Raw genomic sequence first — 16,918 nt, forward strand, 5'->3', positions numbered from 1 at the left:
ACAGTCTGGCAGTTCCTCAAATTTTTAAACAAAGAACTACCATATGACCCAGCAATTTTACTCCTAGGGACACACCGAAAATCACTGAAAACAAGTACTCAAGTACTTGTACACACATATTCATAGCAGCACTATTCACAATAGCCAAAAGGTGGAACCAATCCAAATATGTACCAACTGGTAAATGAATAAGCAAATTATATATACATACAATGGAACATCATTCGTCCACAAAAAAGAATGCTATATTGATACATGCTACCATGCAGATGAACCTAAAAACTATGCTAATGTTCTAGAAGCTAGACCCAAAGAAGACCACACCTTGTATTATTCCATGTATGTGAAATATCCAAAAAAGATAAGCCCATAGAGAAGAAAGCAGATGGTTTCCAGGAACTGGACAAAAGAGGGAATGGGGAAGTGCCTGCTTATTGGGTACAGGGTTTTATACTGGAAAAACAGAAATATTTGGAACAGAATAAAAGTGGTAGTTGCAACAACATTGTGATTGCACTAAATGCCACTGAATTGTTTACTTTTAAGTAATTAATTTTTTTAAAGATTTTATTTATTTATTTGACAGAGAGAGATCACAAGTAAGTAGAGAGGCAGGCAGAGAGAAAGAAAGGGAAGCAGGCTCCCCGCTGAGCAGAGAGCCCAATGCCCAGCATGATGCCAGGACCCGGGCATCGACTTGAGCTGAAGGCAGAGGCTTTAACCCACTGAGCCACCCAGGCACCCCTTAAGTGATTAATTTTATATTATATGGATTTCACCTAAATAAATAAAAATTGTTAATTAGATCTAGAAAACATTTATCTTTACTATAAATATTAAGAGATTTGAAAAAATGGAAAAAATATAAGCCTCCAGTAAATTTGCTATTCTGTTAATCTGAGGTTTGCCCAATACATACACTTAAGTATTATAATTTAAAATATGGATGGACTGGAGGGGAGGACACGTGCTCTGCCATGTCAGATGATTCAGACAGGGAAGCACATAAAGTTTCCTAAATTTTGTGCTTCTTAAAGTCGGTGCTTTGTACATTCTGCTAGCCCCTTTATCTGTGTTATAAGAGTTATGAACAGGAAGACCCAGTTATGGTAGAATCTCATGTGAAGGCTAGCTCTTTACTCAAAAAGCTAACCCACACCTTGGGAGAAGGAGAAAGTTGATTATATGGAAGGATGACCAGGAGCTTTCCTTCTTGGGCTGCAGAAAACAAATTCTGGTCCTTACACTAAGCTACAGATGTATGAAATACAGAAACCAAATTGTAAGAGCATTAGAAGTTACCCAAAAGCCAATATATTTTTAGACATTTAATATAGAAAAAGGACCATAAAGTAAGGATTACCAAATGAATAGGATACTCAGATATTTTAAGGAAATTTTTTATTTAGTTCTTCACTTCATACTGTGGGGCAAAATAAATTCCAGGTAGATTAAGAGTTAAATGTAGAGAGAGAAGGGGGATTGAGGAGAAGGAAGAGAGGTGGCCAACCACAGACCTGTCTGGGGTGGCAGAGTCACCTGTATGAAATGAGATGAGATGGCCGAGGCACAGCCTCTATGGGAAAGGAAGGACATGGTGAGGGAGAGATGACAGCTCTGGGGATGGGATGTCAGATAATGTCATTTGCTCAGGACACTGATTATTGTTCTAGCCACATGACACGGGGGGATGAAGCAGGCACATGAGGCCAAGGATGAAAATGAGGAAAGAAGAGGCCGCTGGGAGGTTATTCTATAAACAGGGCTGCCTTAGGTGATCATTTATAACTTTGGAATGTCCATGTGTCATTAAACATTTTGCTGTGGACTGTTTGGTTAAGAGCTTTTGTAAAGCCAAACTCAGGAACTGAAATGGTATGGAACCATTATGCAGCAAGAAAATCATAATTATACTTGGAACAGAAAAAGGTTTGTCTTTAAATATTGGAAATCCAAAGGATATCCCCCCCCCAACCTCTGGTCTTCAAAGTCACACTACTGCATCTTACTCAAATTTATATACCCGTGCTTCTCAAAGTCCCCTGGCACATAGTAGGTACTCAGTAAATGTTTGTGGAGGGAATGGTTGAATTAATTTAATAATCTGGTAGAAGAACAGTAATCAACTGAGGATGCTTTCCTGAGAACTCTTCCCTAGGGTGAGCTGTGATAGGCTTTTCTAGAGACTGAGCTTTGACTCAACCCTAGAACTGAGAGCAAGTAGAAGAGGCAGGCCAGATCAGGAATTTACCAGAAGGCCCATGGAATGAGAGACTCCTTGCACCCTTCAACACCTCAAGTGTATAACCACTGAAATTTAAGATATTAATGTGTATTAACGTGTTATTTATGTATTTATTTATGTATTTGAGAGAGAGAGAGAGTGAGTGAGCACAAGCAACAGGGAGCAGCAGAGGGAGGGGAAAAGCAGGCTCCCGGGTGAGCAGGGAGCCTGATGTGGGGCTCGATCCCAGAACCTCCAGAACATGACCTGAGCCAAAGGCAGACGCTTAACCACCTGAGGCAGCCAGGCACCCCTGTGCATCTAGGACTCTTAGAATTACATACTGAGCATGACTTTTTTTTTTTTTTTAAGATTTTATTTATTTATTTGACAGAGAGAGATCACAAGCAGGCAGAGAGAGGAGGAAGCAGGCTCCCTGCTGAGCAGAGAGCCTGATGCGGGCCTCGATCCCAGGACCCTGAGATCATGACCTGAGCCGAAGGCAGCTGCTTAACCCACTGAGGTACCCAGGCGCCCCTGAGCATGACTTTTAAATAAATAAGCACCTGGTTACAATATGTGAACAGTGATATTATTTTTAAATGTTCATAAATTTTAGTACAGTTTTTTATGTTCAGATGCATTATTTAAGGTAGCATGAAAATTCATACAATCAACTACTGCACACAACAGCTGGAATGAACAAATAACATCACACAATAACACGGATGAATTTTACCAACAAAAAAAGCAAATGAAAAGAGCATCTGCGTGGCTCAGTCGTTAAGCGTCTGCCTTCAGCTCAGGTCATGATCCCAGGGTCCTTGGGATAGAGCCCTTCATCGCATCGGGCTCCCTGCTTGGGGGGGGCGGGGGGAGCTTGCTTCTCCCTCTCCCACTCCCCCTGTTTGTGTTTCCTCTCTCACTGTCTCTCTGTCAAATAAATAAAATCTTTTTTAAAAAATAAATAAATAAAAAATAAAAAAGTAAGTGAAGGAAGCCAGAGGCAAAAGAGAACATACTGCAGGATTCTATTTATATAAAGTTCAGAAATCAGCAGGTGAATCTATGTTGTTTAGAATCAGGATTGTGACAGGGCTCCTGGCTGGTTCAGTCAGTAGAACATACGACTCTTGATCTCAGGATTGTGAGTTTGAGACCCATGTTGGGTGTAGAGATTACTTGAAAAAATGAAATCTTGGGGCACCTGGGTGGGTCAGTCATTAAGTGTCTGCCTTCGGCTCAGGTCCTGATGCCAGGATTCTGGGATCAAGCCCCACAGGGGCTCCCTGCTCAGCAGGAACCCTGCTTCTTCTTCTTCCACTCCCCCTGCAAGTGTTCCCTCACTCTCTCTGTCAAATAAATAAAAATAAAATCTTTTAAAAATAAGTAAATAAATAATTAAATAAAATCTTTAAAAAATAAGATCTTAAAAAACATTTAGGATCAGGATAGTGGTTTTCATTGGGATGGCCTTGGGGACAATGACCCAGAGAGCGGTAAAAAGGTGGCTTCTAGGTGCGCCTGGGTGGCTCAGTCGGTTAAGCATCTGCCTTGGGTTCAGGTCGTGAACCTAGCTAGGGTCCTGGGATCAAGTCCTGCAACAGGCTCCCCGCTCCATGGGAAGCCTGCTTCTCCCTCTGCCTCTGCCTCTCTCTGTCTCTCCGTCTCTCGTTAATAAATTTTAAAAAAGGGCGGGGGTGCTTCTAGAGATCCAATAGTTCCATGTTCCGTATCATTATATGGATTCCAGTTATGTGGCAATCACTTTGTGAGCCATACACCCATGATTGTGAACTTCTTGAATGTAAGCTATACTCTTAACAAGAAGTTTCCTTAAAAATTGAAATAAAAATAAAATTGACACCATTTTAAAAATTGATTTCATTTGTTAAAAATACATATTTTGTAAACATGATACTTGAAAAAACTTTCTGAAAAGTAAAACCATACAAATGTAAAGAAATTTTAGTGTCTCATGTTCACACAGGACAGATAATACTGAATAATGGCTTAGATTCAGAACAGTATGTTCCAGAAATGGCAGGCTTATATTCCCTGGTTGCCATTAGCACTGTGCTTTTCTTAATGCCTGAAATAACATCTAAAGGAGGGGCACCTGCTTCAGGCAAAATTGCATTTGGGTGATTTTAAAGACCTTAATGAGGTCAGGTAATTGCTTAGTGAAGCCAAAAATGTTACTTTCAATTAACTAATTAACAGCACCATACATCATCATAACTATCTCACTCCCTTCCACCTACGTACCATAGAGTCATTATAGGGGAGGCAGTTGTCTAAGAAACCACTTCCTCTGGACGTCTGAGCCTGCACTCAGGGGCCATTTTTTAAACATTTATTGAATTAGTCTGGTCTAATTTACAATTAATGTAAAGTCTGTAGTAATGCAGATTCCATAAGCAGCTAAGGAAGGCGAAAACTTTGAACCAGGTTGTGAAGCAAACACATTTTATGTTCCTTCTACAATTGTTTCTTTGCAATCCATGAAATACTTCAAGAAATCATTTTAAAACATTGGAGTTTTCCTGCTTCCAGCTGCTAAATGGATGATGTCAATAAAAATAGTAGTAATAACCACAAATGGTGTCAGTTTTCAGGAAAATAGGCGTATTCCAAACAAACCTCTTGATTGAAACTGAGAAGTGTGAATGTGAAATTGAATGAAATTGCCAAATCTGAAGGGAAAAACAACCAATACAAACCCACAAAAGCACTTCCTCTTCATATTCATGTCGGTAAAAAGAGGGGGAAGCTCATCTTCTTTTAGTGCTTGTAGGCTTAAATAGACTTAACACGTACCCCACCCCCCACCCCACCCCTGCTGCAGCCCAGCAGATTCTCCAGGGCTTGCAGGCCCTGTCCTGCTCTCTGCTGTGCTCCTGGAGCCATCCAGGAAAGCCGTGTTCCTGTGGCCAATGAGTAGGAAACATAACAACAGTGCACAACTCAGAAAAGGGGAGAAATGTCTCCCCTCTCCACTGGGGAAGGCAAATGGTTTTCACTCTTCATTCTGTGGTACAACATTTATTAAAAGCTTACCACATGCCAAACACAGTGCTAGATACAATGGATGCTACAGTAAGCCCTTGCGCTGTTCTGTGTTCAGAGAACCTTGTGGAAAATTCATCGGTGAGTCAGACGGGGAGTAAATGTAATAGTACTTAACACTGTATTTAATAAGAACACTGAACAACACAGACCAGTGGCAGAACTTTTTTTAACACCTTGAAAAGCATGAAGCATATTTTATAATGCTTGGGTCCTCAGAAAACTGGAATCGTGCTCCAGTTTATTGGTTTCCTGGCAAAATAGAATGATGGGCTACAGAGACAAAAACTGCATATCTCCTATACTGTATTGCAAGTCCTTCCAGGTTTTTTTTTTTTTTTAACATTTTAAAAATTTTATTTATTGGGGCGCCTGCGTGGCTCAGTGGTTAAGCCTCTGCCTTTGACTCAGGTTATGATCTCAGGGTCCTGGGATGGAGCCCCGCATTGGGCTCTCTGCTAATAAATGAAAATTACAGTAAATGAAATAAAAGAAAGCAAATTGTGGGAGGGGAATGGGAAGAGGGGGTTGTGATTTTAGACAGTGATTTTAGGGTGGCGAGGGAAGTCCAAGCCTGGAGGACCTGAGAGTGCCAGCCCTCAGGTTTTCTGGGGGAACAGAATTCCAGAGGGAGGAAAGTGCAAATCTAAAAGCCAAGAGAGGGGCACCTGGGTGGCTCAGTGGGTTAAGCCTCTGCCTTCAGCTCAGGTCATGATCTCCAGGTCCTGGAATTGAGCCCCGCATTGAGCTCCCTGCCTGCCTCTCTGCCTGCTTCTGATCTCTGTCTGTCAAATAAATAAAATCTTTAAAAAAAAAAAAAAAAAAAAAGCCAAGAGATCTGCGTGACTGGAGGCGGACAATACCACTCCATAATCACTTCTTCAAAATTCTGGAGTCCTAAACCTCTGAAGATTCTAGTCATACTTACCCCCTGCCTTCTTTCATCTCCAGCACACACACACCCCCAACCCCAACCCACTCTCCTTCCCTACCCTCCCCCCCCATCACGCCCATCACATCCCAACCCTACTCAGGGCTTAACTCCTAGAGGAATAAGTATTATTATTTTCTTAAATAGGCTCCAGCTCAGGGTCCTGAGTTCAAGACCTGATCTGAGATCAAGAGTGGAATGCTTAACCAGCTGAGCCACCCAGGCATTCCAGAGGGACAAATATCATTACTTTCACTATTATTACTTATCCTGGTCCAAAAGGCGGGGGTGGGGTGGGGGGGAGCTAAACTAAAGAACTGTCTTTGGAGGGATAAGGGTAGTGTATTAGGAGTCTAGCAACATCTTCCTCAAACCTAGAATTTCCATCTGAAAACTGAACATTTCTGTATATTTGAAGAAAATCTTGGCCCTAATTGTGACATCTAAAGAACTGAGACTAGTCATTTTTTATTCTTAATGGGGAAATAAAATGAATGAGGAAGAGAAATCCTGAAAGGGGGCGGGGGTGCGATTAGGTGGAGTGGAGAAAGGAAATGATTAAAAAGAAACAAATAGGCAAGGAAGGATGAAGGGCAGAATTAAACTACAAAAGGAAAATATAAACAAGTTTCATGGAGACAAACTCAACAGGCATTTCTCTTCCTGCAAGTATCTTGGGAGGGTCGTACCGTTAACATTTTCCTGCAGTTGTCTTTGGAGGGTGATGAGATTTTTGAATAAGATTCTGAATGATACCAAACTTCCCTTTCAAATTAGAAAAAATTCTAACGATTAGAAAATATGCTTTCGTTCGTTCTTTCTTTCTTTCTTTCTTCTTCTTCTTTTTCTTCTTCTTTTTTAAGTGAGAAGCCGTCTCATCGGCTTTCATCTGGAAAATCGCTTGAAATTGCCAGTGACCTTCCCTCCCCTTTTCTTTTTTCTTTTCTTTTTTTTTTTAAGTAGCTACACGGAAAAGTGTTCAGCCCCCTCGAAAACCTCGCGGCAATCGCCGGATGTTCCAAAGTCAAGATCCTCTGCAGACAGGAAATGCCTTTGCCAGCTCCAAGGTCTCCTCCCCGCAGCCCTCTCCATTGTCTGCAGAGATTTGTGTACATCCGACTGAAGAGCTTTACCACCAACTACCACGAATCAAAGAGCTACCTTAAAAGAAGGGAGTCAGTGAGGGCTTTCTAGTTTTTCTAGCTAACACTTGGCGCCCACTGTATGTATCCCAGGGATCATGTTTGCTCTCAGGTGAAGAGCTCACCTCTCTAGGAACTGCACTGAGAATTCACATTTCCCAAGGCCCTCATCCAGAATGGTTGGGAATGGAAGAATAGAAGAGCCATTCTTCCAGCCCAGCTCTTAGCCATTATGGTATAATTCCTGACATTGGAGTCCTCTCAGCCAGACCTGAAAGGGTAGCTGCAGTTTTGAACCTTGGATCTCAGATATTTTGGTGGGTGATAGGAATCTCCAAAATGCTTGTTTTGGGGATTTAACAACAATACCAAAAAATGATTCAAGGAACAGAATTCCATTAGACAAATACAGAGTCCAGCTGGAATTTCATGAAAACCAAAGTGAAGGAAGGGAAATGTTGGGACAACATCTGATTATTTTTACTACAAGATACCAGATTCCTAACCACTTAGAAACATCCTGGGTGACTGGTTCTCCACATTCTGTCCCATGTTGTCAAGAGTCACAAAAGTCTCACCTCCACTCATAGAGTTAAAAGATCATGGACTGTTAGATTTTAAAGAAAAATCGAAAGGGTGGGCTTTTGAAGCTGAGTTCCACAAGGCCGTGTAACTGGAATGAGAATTTTGGTAAGGGCAGTCTATCCTCAACAAAGTGCACTTCCCCCAAGTCCAAATACATTTTCTTGAATCTCTGCCCTGCCTCCATTAAGTAAAATGAATATTCACAGCAATGAAACCACCAAAGGGGAAAAAAAAAAAAAGGTTGTCAGAAATGTTGAAAGAGAATAGGTACTTTCACTATCAGAGATGGTTTCCTCTTTTCCCACAAGATGTTTTATCAGCTTTCACCCTGAGAAAACCATAAAAAGTAAGAAAAAGAAACCTTATGCAATAGTTCTCTAAATAAAATACTACACAGCGGACTAGTCATCCCTAAAAGTGATGTTGTTTAAAGAGTCAAAGTACATCATCCAACAAAATCAATATCCTATTAAGTTAGAAAGGCTTCTGAATATCAAAGACCAACGAACTGAATAACTTAAAGTATAAGTACATGACCCAGGGGATTAATCACACACTGTCATGGTGAAATTAGGGCAATTCTTCCAATCATTAACGTTTTGCTTACAAAAATGTGCTTTTCTGTTTGTCTTTCTGCTAAATGATAACCGTTTTCAAGTTGAATCTCCTGATAAAAAGAGTTAAAAACAAGACAGGAGTTGTGCTGTAAAGGTCATACATGCTGCTTCAACATGAAATAGCCAGAAGACAAACAAATGAAAAAATGCCTGGACTGTAGGAAGAATTTGTAAATATCCATTGGCAATTTGCAATGGGACATTTTGAAAACAGTTAATGCCAACCCGTACCCTAAGAATACGTACTTCTCTGGTGTACATACTCTTGATTCTTAAGACTATGTTTAGATTCAGAATATGAGCAACTGGAAGAAGGGTTAGGAATAACTTTAAGCTAGAAAACATCCTGGATTCAAGAAACTGTCTACTTTAAAACAGTATTACACCCTTCAACTTTTCTAGTGTCAATCAATACATAAACCTGTATTTCTCAGCCTCATCATCATGATACAGTTATTCTCAAGAATAAACATTAACCAGAGGTTATCTCCAAGAGCGAAACACACACGAACTGATTTCAGGATTGCTTTAATTCAATTAGTAGGCCACAGGCCTCCCATTCTCCAAAAGTCTGATAGACAGTCCCATTTTCCAACAAGACTGATTATGACCCTTGAAACCTAGAGGTAAATTGTCAGGAAGAATCTGAGAGTTTGGAGCCTCAGCTACTAGGTCTACTTTGGGCTCCAACACTGAGAAGACACAGAGAATAAAGAGCTTGAACTGAGTTGGGAATTTGGGGACTGGAAAGGATCACATAGGTCAACTAAACCATCTCCATTCCACAGAGGAGAGAACTGAGGCCAAGAACTGAAACTCCAACCCAAATTATTAAACTTCCAGGCCTATTCACACTTCTCTGCTTAAGGACCTGGTGCTAGTTTTCTCAGAAATTCAAATTTGCAGGCATTTCCAGGGACCTTCTTGGAATCTAAGAAGGCAGGCTGTAACAACTCCTTAAAAGCAATAACCTTTTCACTCTGTCTTCACTGGAGTGCCCATGTCTGGGGAACCATAGCCCTGGTCAGCCATGCCAGGGGCAGAGTCATTGCACCAGGGGCCCTCAGTCAGGAGGCACCCACTGCCACAAACAACTAGAGGCTTCCATGCAGGCCCAGACTAGAGGAAGAGATTTCTGGATCTCTCCCCCAACAGGCCTAGAATGTCATTTTCCTGGAATGTCAGGAACCTGAGGGCTCCACTAGGCAAGCAGCTGGGCCAGCCAGAAACCTCAGGCCATCCTTCCTCTCAGCCCCACACCCCCCCTTACCTGGCACTGCCATTCGCCCCTCTCACAGTAGCCCTTCCTCGGGCCTGCCAGGGTCCCACAGCCGACTCTGGCTCCCACCGGCCTAGACGCCCCGCCCCGCTTCCCTCTTTGTCCATTTCATTCCTCCCGGCCCCCTGCTCCTACCCTGGTTGGAGTTATTGGGAGAAGCGAAACAGGTGGGAGGGGAGTGAGGGGTATGCGGGCCCATCTGCTTCTACTCGAGGAGCGCCTTAGAACGGCGGTTCTCAAAGCACGGTCCTCCTCCCAGCAGCTCTGACATCACCTGAGCACGTGCTGAAGTGCAAATTCCCGGTCCCACCCCAGACCTACCAAGTCAGAAACTCTGGCGACACGGTTGGCCAAGAGTTTCGAGAAGCTCTGCGGGCGCTTGTGACGCTCGCCGAAACTGGAGACCCGCGGTCTCCACACCAGCTACCGCCCCGCTCTCCCCCGGCAGGCTACCCCCCTCACCCCCTCCGCGGACCCCCCTACCCGGGCTTAGCCGCCAAGGGATGACGCAGTGTTGACTCACGCCGGTCAAGGACGGCGGCCCGGGCCAGCCTGGGAGCCGAGGCAAATCGATGGGGTTCGGCGGCCCCGCGCTCCCCGGCGCAGCCGGCCTCGGCCCGGGCTTTTCCAGCCACCTGGCGCGCCGGGGTCTCAGAACCGCCGCGCTCAGTGTCCGAAGCCGGGAACCTCCCCCTGCCGCGACGCACAGGCGTCGCACCCCTCCCCCGCCCCCAGCTCCCCTTCCCCTGGAAGGAAAGTTCCAAATCTACTTCCCCCGGCCCACCCGCCCGCTACCCCGCGCCCCCCGCGCCCAGCCCAGCACGGCGCGGCACCCGGACCTGGGAGGCGCTGAAAGTTAAGGTGAGAGGTGTGCGTTTGTTTCACTAGAATGAGAGGCCCCTCGAGGTCAGTCGTCCCATTGACGGGTTTATTTTATACACAAGTTACTCGTTTTAAAAAAACACCATTTTGGTCATTTTTTTTTTTTACAGTGAACAATTATATATACACACATTATAAACAGTTTGATATAAAACACAATATCTACAGTCTACTTACATTTAATTAACCTGCTACTTCCAGTTCATCTGTGATTAATTTTAGTCACCGACAGTCAGTTTCTCTGCTTGAATTGCCCTGTACTATTCCCTTAACACCTTGGTCATACAAGGTACTAAGTATTAGTGCAAAACAAGCATTTAAGATTCTTATCAACTATATCTCTCTGACAAAAAAAAAAAAAACAAAACAAAAACAAAAAACACACACACACATCCCCTAGACAGGAGCTCTGAGATCATATTGGATTTAAGGCAGTATAAGAATACAATATAAAAAGTAAAGGAAGTTCCTTTTAAAATATTCCAAGGCTGCCTGAAATGTGGGCCCCTTTACCAAGGCATACCTCTGGATCTGAGGTGCCCTTTTGCTTTTCCATTAAGTGGGATGTAGATACAGATTAAAAAGTCATTCAAGAAGATCTTATTAAAATCTTTAGTTATAACTTAAAAATTTAACAAACTGTTCAAAATTGCTTTTTATAAATAGAAAAAAAAATTTACTTCTTCAAAAGGGGGGAATTTAAACAGTGAAGAGTCCCTTCATCATATAACCTACAATCAGTACATAAACCATTTAAGTCAAAATTAAGGTTTCAGTGTAAGTTTGCTGCTTAGCCAGCCACTAAATATTTCAGATTTCCAGAATACCAGAAAATTATTCCCTTTCTCATAGCTTTTCAGTATGTCTATGGAGATTTTCTGTAGCAAACGTTGGTCCAAAGTCCAGTTTTCTGCATGTGCCAATGTCAGTGATCATCATCCAGCATTAAAATAGCCTTTATCGCCCTCAATGTCCACTTCCTGATCAGAATCCTCTGAAATCTCTGATTCAAGGTCTTCCTGGGAGGCAGGGGAGGGTGAACACTGAGAGCTATCCAAAGCACCTTTATTCTGCTCACTGGGCAAGTCTTGCCTCTGATCACAGGGATTGTCCAAACTTTCCAGTTCTTCTTTTTTATTGCTTTGAGGGTTCTCCTGAATGAAAGGAATGAAAGTGGAAATTGGTAGGCTTGTGAAATATGAAGACATAAGAGACATAAATCAAAATGTGTTTTCATTCTCTATCACCTTTAAAATCTTTAGTTTATCTATTGCTTTCACCTATATTCTTTATTCAGAAAATACATACTTGTGCTTTTTTGTCATTTTGGAAGAAAAGTGCCTGTCATATCAAAGAAAGATCATTCTCTTGCCAGATAAGAACAACCAGTCACAAATATAACTAACTGTATTGTGTCAAATGTACAGTTAGCTCCAGGCCATCCTCATGGTCTCAAAATTCTTAAAAGTTTAGAGGAAGGAGAGATTAGATCACTACAAGTACACACTATCTTCATTCTTCAAGTATTTTTAAACCTTGCAGGTTAACAGGGTCTTCCAGACATTTAAAAAATATGAATGCTAAGTAGTGAATTAAGGGAAAGTTTCAAAATTACTAAATTGAATCCTTTATCATCCATTTTCTGGAGTAAATTTATAAACTTAAAAATACGCTTAACGAGTTACAAAATCATGGCAAAGGTAAAAATGCAGAACTGGAAGAATGCTGCCAACTGCAAAGGGAGGAAATTAACTACAATTAACTTAAAATCCAGGGGATATTTCTGGAAACTATATTGCCATATTACAAAGGAACAACCTTTTTTCTTACTTTCTTTTTTTTTTTTTTTAAAGACTAGATAAAGAGCACAAGCACTGGAGAGAGGGAGAAACAGGCTGTCTGCTGAGCAGGGAGCCCAACGTGGGGCCCCATCCCAGGACCCTGGGATCATGACCTGAGCCGAAGGCAGACACTTCAACAATTGAGCCACCCAGGTGCCCCAGGAACCACTAGTTTAAAAATCCCTGGTAAACTGCAGTCAAGACTTTGACCAAGAACTGAATAAGTGAGTGAATTTTTAATTCTGTTTGTCTAAAATAGACATAAACACTACAAAGAAATATTCCCAAAGGGTTTTTTATAGCAAGACTATAGAATAATATATTCACCAGGCTTGCAACTAAGTAACAAATAGATGTACAAGGTCAGATTGAGAGGGAATCTACAGATTTTTAAATCATGTTAAAATAATGAAATTATGGGAAATTTATTTTCTGTCTCAAAGTGCTCTTTGTGATATGATCTTATTTCTAATGAAAAAGTTATAATCACCAAATTTAAAAATGCACACTGCTTTCAATTTCCCCACTCGTATTATGGTTTTCAAAAATATTTTATTCTAATCTCTATATACACTAGCAAATGAACAATTAAAGCAATTGTCAAATAACTTTGGAGAAGACACCCACATTGGAACATCAAAAGCAGATCTTTAGATTTAAGTCAATTGAGGTTTTTCAAAAACTGAATTAGCCTTTACTTTTTATCACATCTTGCGTAACAAGGTCATTGGAAAAAAGACTGTTAGTAACTTTAAACTACTTTCCAAATAGGCTTGTATATTCTCTTGTGGGTCTAATACTCATTTTAAGAGCTGGAATTAGATGGGAAATAATTTTAAACTCTTTGATATTTAATTCTTCTTAAAAAAAAAAAACAGTGCAAACAAGACTTAGAGGTGTTTATTTCCTTATATTTACCCTTGAGCTCTGCCTGGTTTTATTATGGCTGTGTAAATAAAAGAAACAATTTTCTCCCAAAGATAACTGCTTAAGTCATTTACTGTCAATTACTTTATCTTTCCTGCGTTAATTAGATAAACAACATATGGGGTTTATAAAACAATTAGCCCGGAGTTTTACCAGCCAGTGTGTGAAAACCCAAGCATAATTGATATAGCAACTGCATTAGGTGCTTTTAGCATTACTGCCACCTGAGCAACTCATCCTGAATTTCAGCAGGGCTATTTGCCTTTTTAATCAAGGTGAAGAGGTTAAATAGTCTCTCAAATGACTTTTGCATACAACCCATAACAGGCCCCGCATTGAGATAACATGATAAAAATATTTATTTCCCTAGAAACAGAGCCATGTCGATACCTGTTTCAGTCTTCTCCATTTAGCGCGTCGATTCTGAAACCAGGTTTTAACCTACAGGAGAGAGAGAGAAAAAATACTTGCCACGAACCCACGCGACATGGGGCGTCACGTTGAAGCTGCTGAGCCACTGTCGAGCCGGCCGGAGCTCCGGGCATTGGACAGCGCGACGCCGCACGCCCGAGCGCACGGTTGGCGACACGTCGGTCTTCCGCCCCCGACCCCCGCCCCAGGCCTCTGCCCTGAGCCCCGCAGGCGCGCTCACCTGTCTCTCGCTGAGCTGCAGCATCTTGGCCAGACGCTTCCTCTCGGGCGGAGAGAGGTATTTCTGGGTCTCAAACTTCTTCTCCAACTCAATGGTCTGGTCGTTGGAGAACCTGACCTGGCCGCCTTTCCTTTTATGCAGAGGCCTCTGCAAGAAAGGGCTCCAGAGCAGGGGTTTGCCTGCGGGCAGCGAGAGCAGCGGTTAGGGACAGCCCTGGAGCGGCCAGGCTCTGGAGGTGACAAAGGGGAGTAGGGGACGTAGAAGGACACTCAGCCAGACTTGTTCGCATACAAGGACCCAATACGTTCGCACCAAGACACATGCATACCCGAGAACCCGTAGGCACACACACCGACACAGCATAGGCACGTAGACCGCCTTGTTCACTCACAGACGCACACAAACAGCCATCACACCCACTGCTGATTTCAAACGCACAAATCTTTGGAGCCCCAAGATAACAGCCACTATACCGAGCCTAAAATACCACGACACTCTTCAAGAAGTCACTCTCGAGTTTCTACAGAACTTTTTGCACCTCCAGGCACTCTCCCTGGTGAGCCGCACTTTCCAAAGACCTGAGTGCGTGTCTTGGGGAGGACCCGGGCTGTTCCACTCCCCAAGGCGTCCCGACCAGGCGCCGCCCAAGGGACCCTGCTCGGGAGGCCCTCAGGCCCGGGCGCCGACGTGAGGCCGCTCGCGGAGCTTCCAATCCTGGTCCCAGCGCTCTGCGGCCTCCTCTGATTTCACACCCGGCGGCGGGGGCGGCCAGTTAAAGCTACCCCGTGGGCTATGGCAACATTTCCGTCAATGTGTTTCCTGTTGGTCTATCTCGAAAAGCCCTGTGCTTCCTCCAGCGCGGTCCCAGCAGTAACCCAAGGAAACGCAGGGCGCGCTCTGTGAAAACGTTCGCCCCAGGCCCGGCCCCGCTGAGGGTCCCGCTCCCGCCCCAGCAGGCCCAAAGAGCCACGCCGGGGCCACCGCACCGAACCCTCGAAGCTGGAACCAAATAGTCACTTTAACAAGAAAAAAAAAAAGGCTAAAATATAATCCCCTTCAAATCTTAACGATGAGGAAGGAGGTTAGAGGGCTGAACTAGAGGCCGCGTCATTAACACGAAGGCATTAAAATGTTAGTTTGTCTCTAGGGTCCCCACGGAAGCTGCCAACAGCAGAGAGTAAATTTAAAACCCTGGGGGCCCAAAGGAAAAGGAGCCCCGTTTCTTTATCTCCCCCCACCCAGGGGGCCTTCAGATACCAGAGCCACCAAGGGCCACCCAGAGTGCGGATCACTGTTGGCTTATTTCTTAGGCCGATCGTTGAGGGGGCAAGCCTCGCGAATACCATATGCCCTAGGTGTCTTGGCTGCCTTTCCTACTTCAAAGACAAGTCTGTCAGTCCGTCGGTCCGTCGGTCTGCAGGCCTGCCCCCAAACACTTTGAAAGCTAGCATTGTTGTTTTTTTTTTTTTTTCCCAGATTTTGCTTACGTCAGGCTTCAGACTAGTGCAAAACAGCTTCGGGGAGGGGGGGGAAAAAAAGGAAGCAACTGGTTATTTTAGCTGCCATAAAGTCACATCCCACACAGAGGAAATGAACAATATCAGAAAAACGGATCCCGGCTATCAGAAGTCGAGTGTTTCCTGAATTTGTCTGTATTGAGGATGTCGATAAAATAATCAGCAGCGTGCACTACTCCGGGGGAAGGGTCTGCTTCATGCAGCCAGGAAAACACTTAACAGCTTCTGAAACCAGATTTACTCCTATCGAGAACTCAAGATTTCCTGTATGAACGGAAAGGGTCAGGCTCTTTCACTGCACAAGCTTGTTGAACCAGGTCCAGCCTTGTAACCACCGGGGCCCAGCAGCTATCCCTACCCCGCAGAGCTGGTCCGGGGCGCCTTGGCACTCCCTTCCCGGTCCCTCCAGCTAAGAGGACCCCACCCCGAGCGACCCGCGCGCCCGGGGCTGCCTTCGGCCGCCAACCTCCGGGGCCGTGCCAGAGGTCTCGCCCGGGCCCGCGCGCCCCGACGCCTGCAAGGTGCAGGAAAACCAATCTGAGTCATGGTGCGGTCAGCCCCGGCCGCGCGCCACTGGGGCCCGCGCCTCCTGTCCCCGCGCGCGCCCGAGAGCCGCTTTTCGATCGCTTTTGCCACAACTTTCTATTGCCTCCCCCTCCGCCCCCGCCGCCTCCTGGACGCTGCCACCTGCCGGGTGGCGCCTTCCTCGCCGCCGCCGCGGCTCGGCCCCGCCATGACCCCGGCCGCCTTACCCAGGGGGTCGTGGCGGAGCAGGGCGTGCGTGTAGTCGTTCACCGTCCGCGGGAAGGGGTACAGAGGGCCCCCGAAGCCGCCGGGTCCGTAGGCGGCGGCCAGCGCGGCGGCGGAGTGGTGCGAGAAGGCGGGGTGGATCGGCGTGGGCTCGTACACCGGGGTCCGGTAGGAGGACACGAGGCTGGTGAAGGAGGAGTTGGGGGACGGCAGCGTGGGGGCGGGGGTGGGCGCGGCGGGCCCGCGGCCCAGGATGTCCTCGATGTAGAACGGCGTCGGGTGCGCCGGCTGCAGCAGCGGCGTGGGCGCGTACAGCGGCACCCCCACGGCGCCCGCCGCCGCCGCCGCCGGCCCGGGGTGTGGGTACTGCATGGCTCCGCTGCGCTCCGGCCCCTCGGAGAGCTGGAGGCCCGCGCAGCGGCGCTACATTTATCCGCGCTCCGCGCTCCCGGCGATAGGCTCTGCTGGCCACGGGGTGGGGCCGCGCTCTCTGGCCCCTTCC

The 16,918-nt window shown here is 45.1% G+C and overlaps 1 protein-coding gene across 1 annotated transcript; it reads right to left on the reverse strand.

The window, feature by feature from the left end:
• Positions 1 to 10,753: 10,753 nt before the first annotated feature.
• On the reverse strand, positions 10,754 to 16,908 carry HHEX (hematopoietically expressed homeobox). The gene is made up of 4 exons (XM_013054558.2): positions 16,419 to 16,908; positions 14,150 to 14,328; positions 13,888 to 13,938; positions 10,754 to 11,883 (listed from the first exon to the last, which is right to left on the reverse strand). Exons 1-4 carry the CDS (start codon positions 16,786 to 16,788, stop codon positions 11,665 to 11,667), a joined length of 819 nt encoding a protein of 272 aa, XP_012910012.2. The 5' UTR covers positions 16,789 to 16,908; the 3' UTR covers positions 10,754 to 11,664.
• Between the last annotated feature and the right edge of the window lie 10 nt (positions 16,909 to 16,918).

This window comes from Mustela putorius, unplaced genomic scaffold (assembly GCF_011764305.1).
Source record: "Mustela putorius furo isolate JIRA1106 unplaced genomic scaffold, ASM1176430v1.1 tig00003909_pilon_pilon_pilon, whole genome shotgun sequence".
Taxonomy (NCBI): domain Eukaryota; kingdom Metazoa; phylum Chordata; class Mammalia; order Carnivora; family Mustelidae; genus Mustela; species Mustela putorius.

Excerpts from the sequence above, each read along its gene's own strand:
- HHEX (XM_013054558.2), bottom strand. The coding sequence starts at position 16,788 with ATGCAGTACCCACACCCCGGGCCGGCGGCGGCGGCGGCGGGCGCCGTG. Across the intron at positions 14,329-16,418 it reads GCTCCGCCACGACCCCCTGG|GCAAACCCCTGCTCTGGAGC; the intron begins GTAAGGCGGCCG and ends CGCTGCCCGCAG. Across the intron at positions 13,939-14,149 it reads TGCAGCTCAGCGAGAGACAG|GTTAAAACCTGGTTTCAGAA; the intron begins GTGAGCGCGCCT and ends TCTCTCCTGTAG.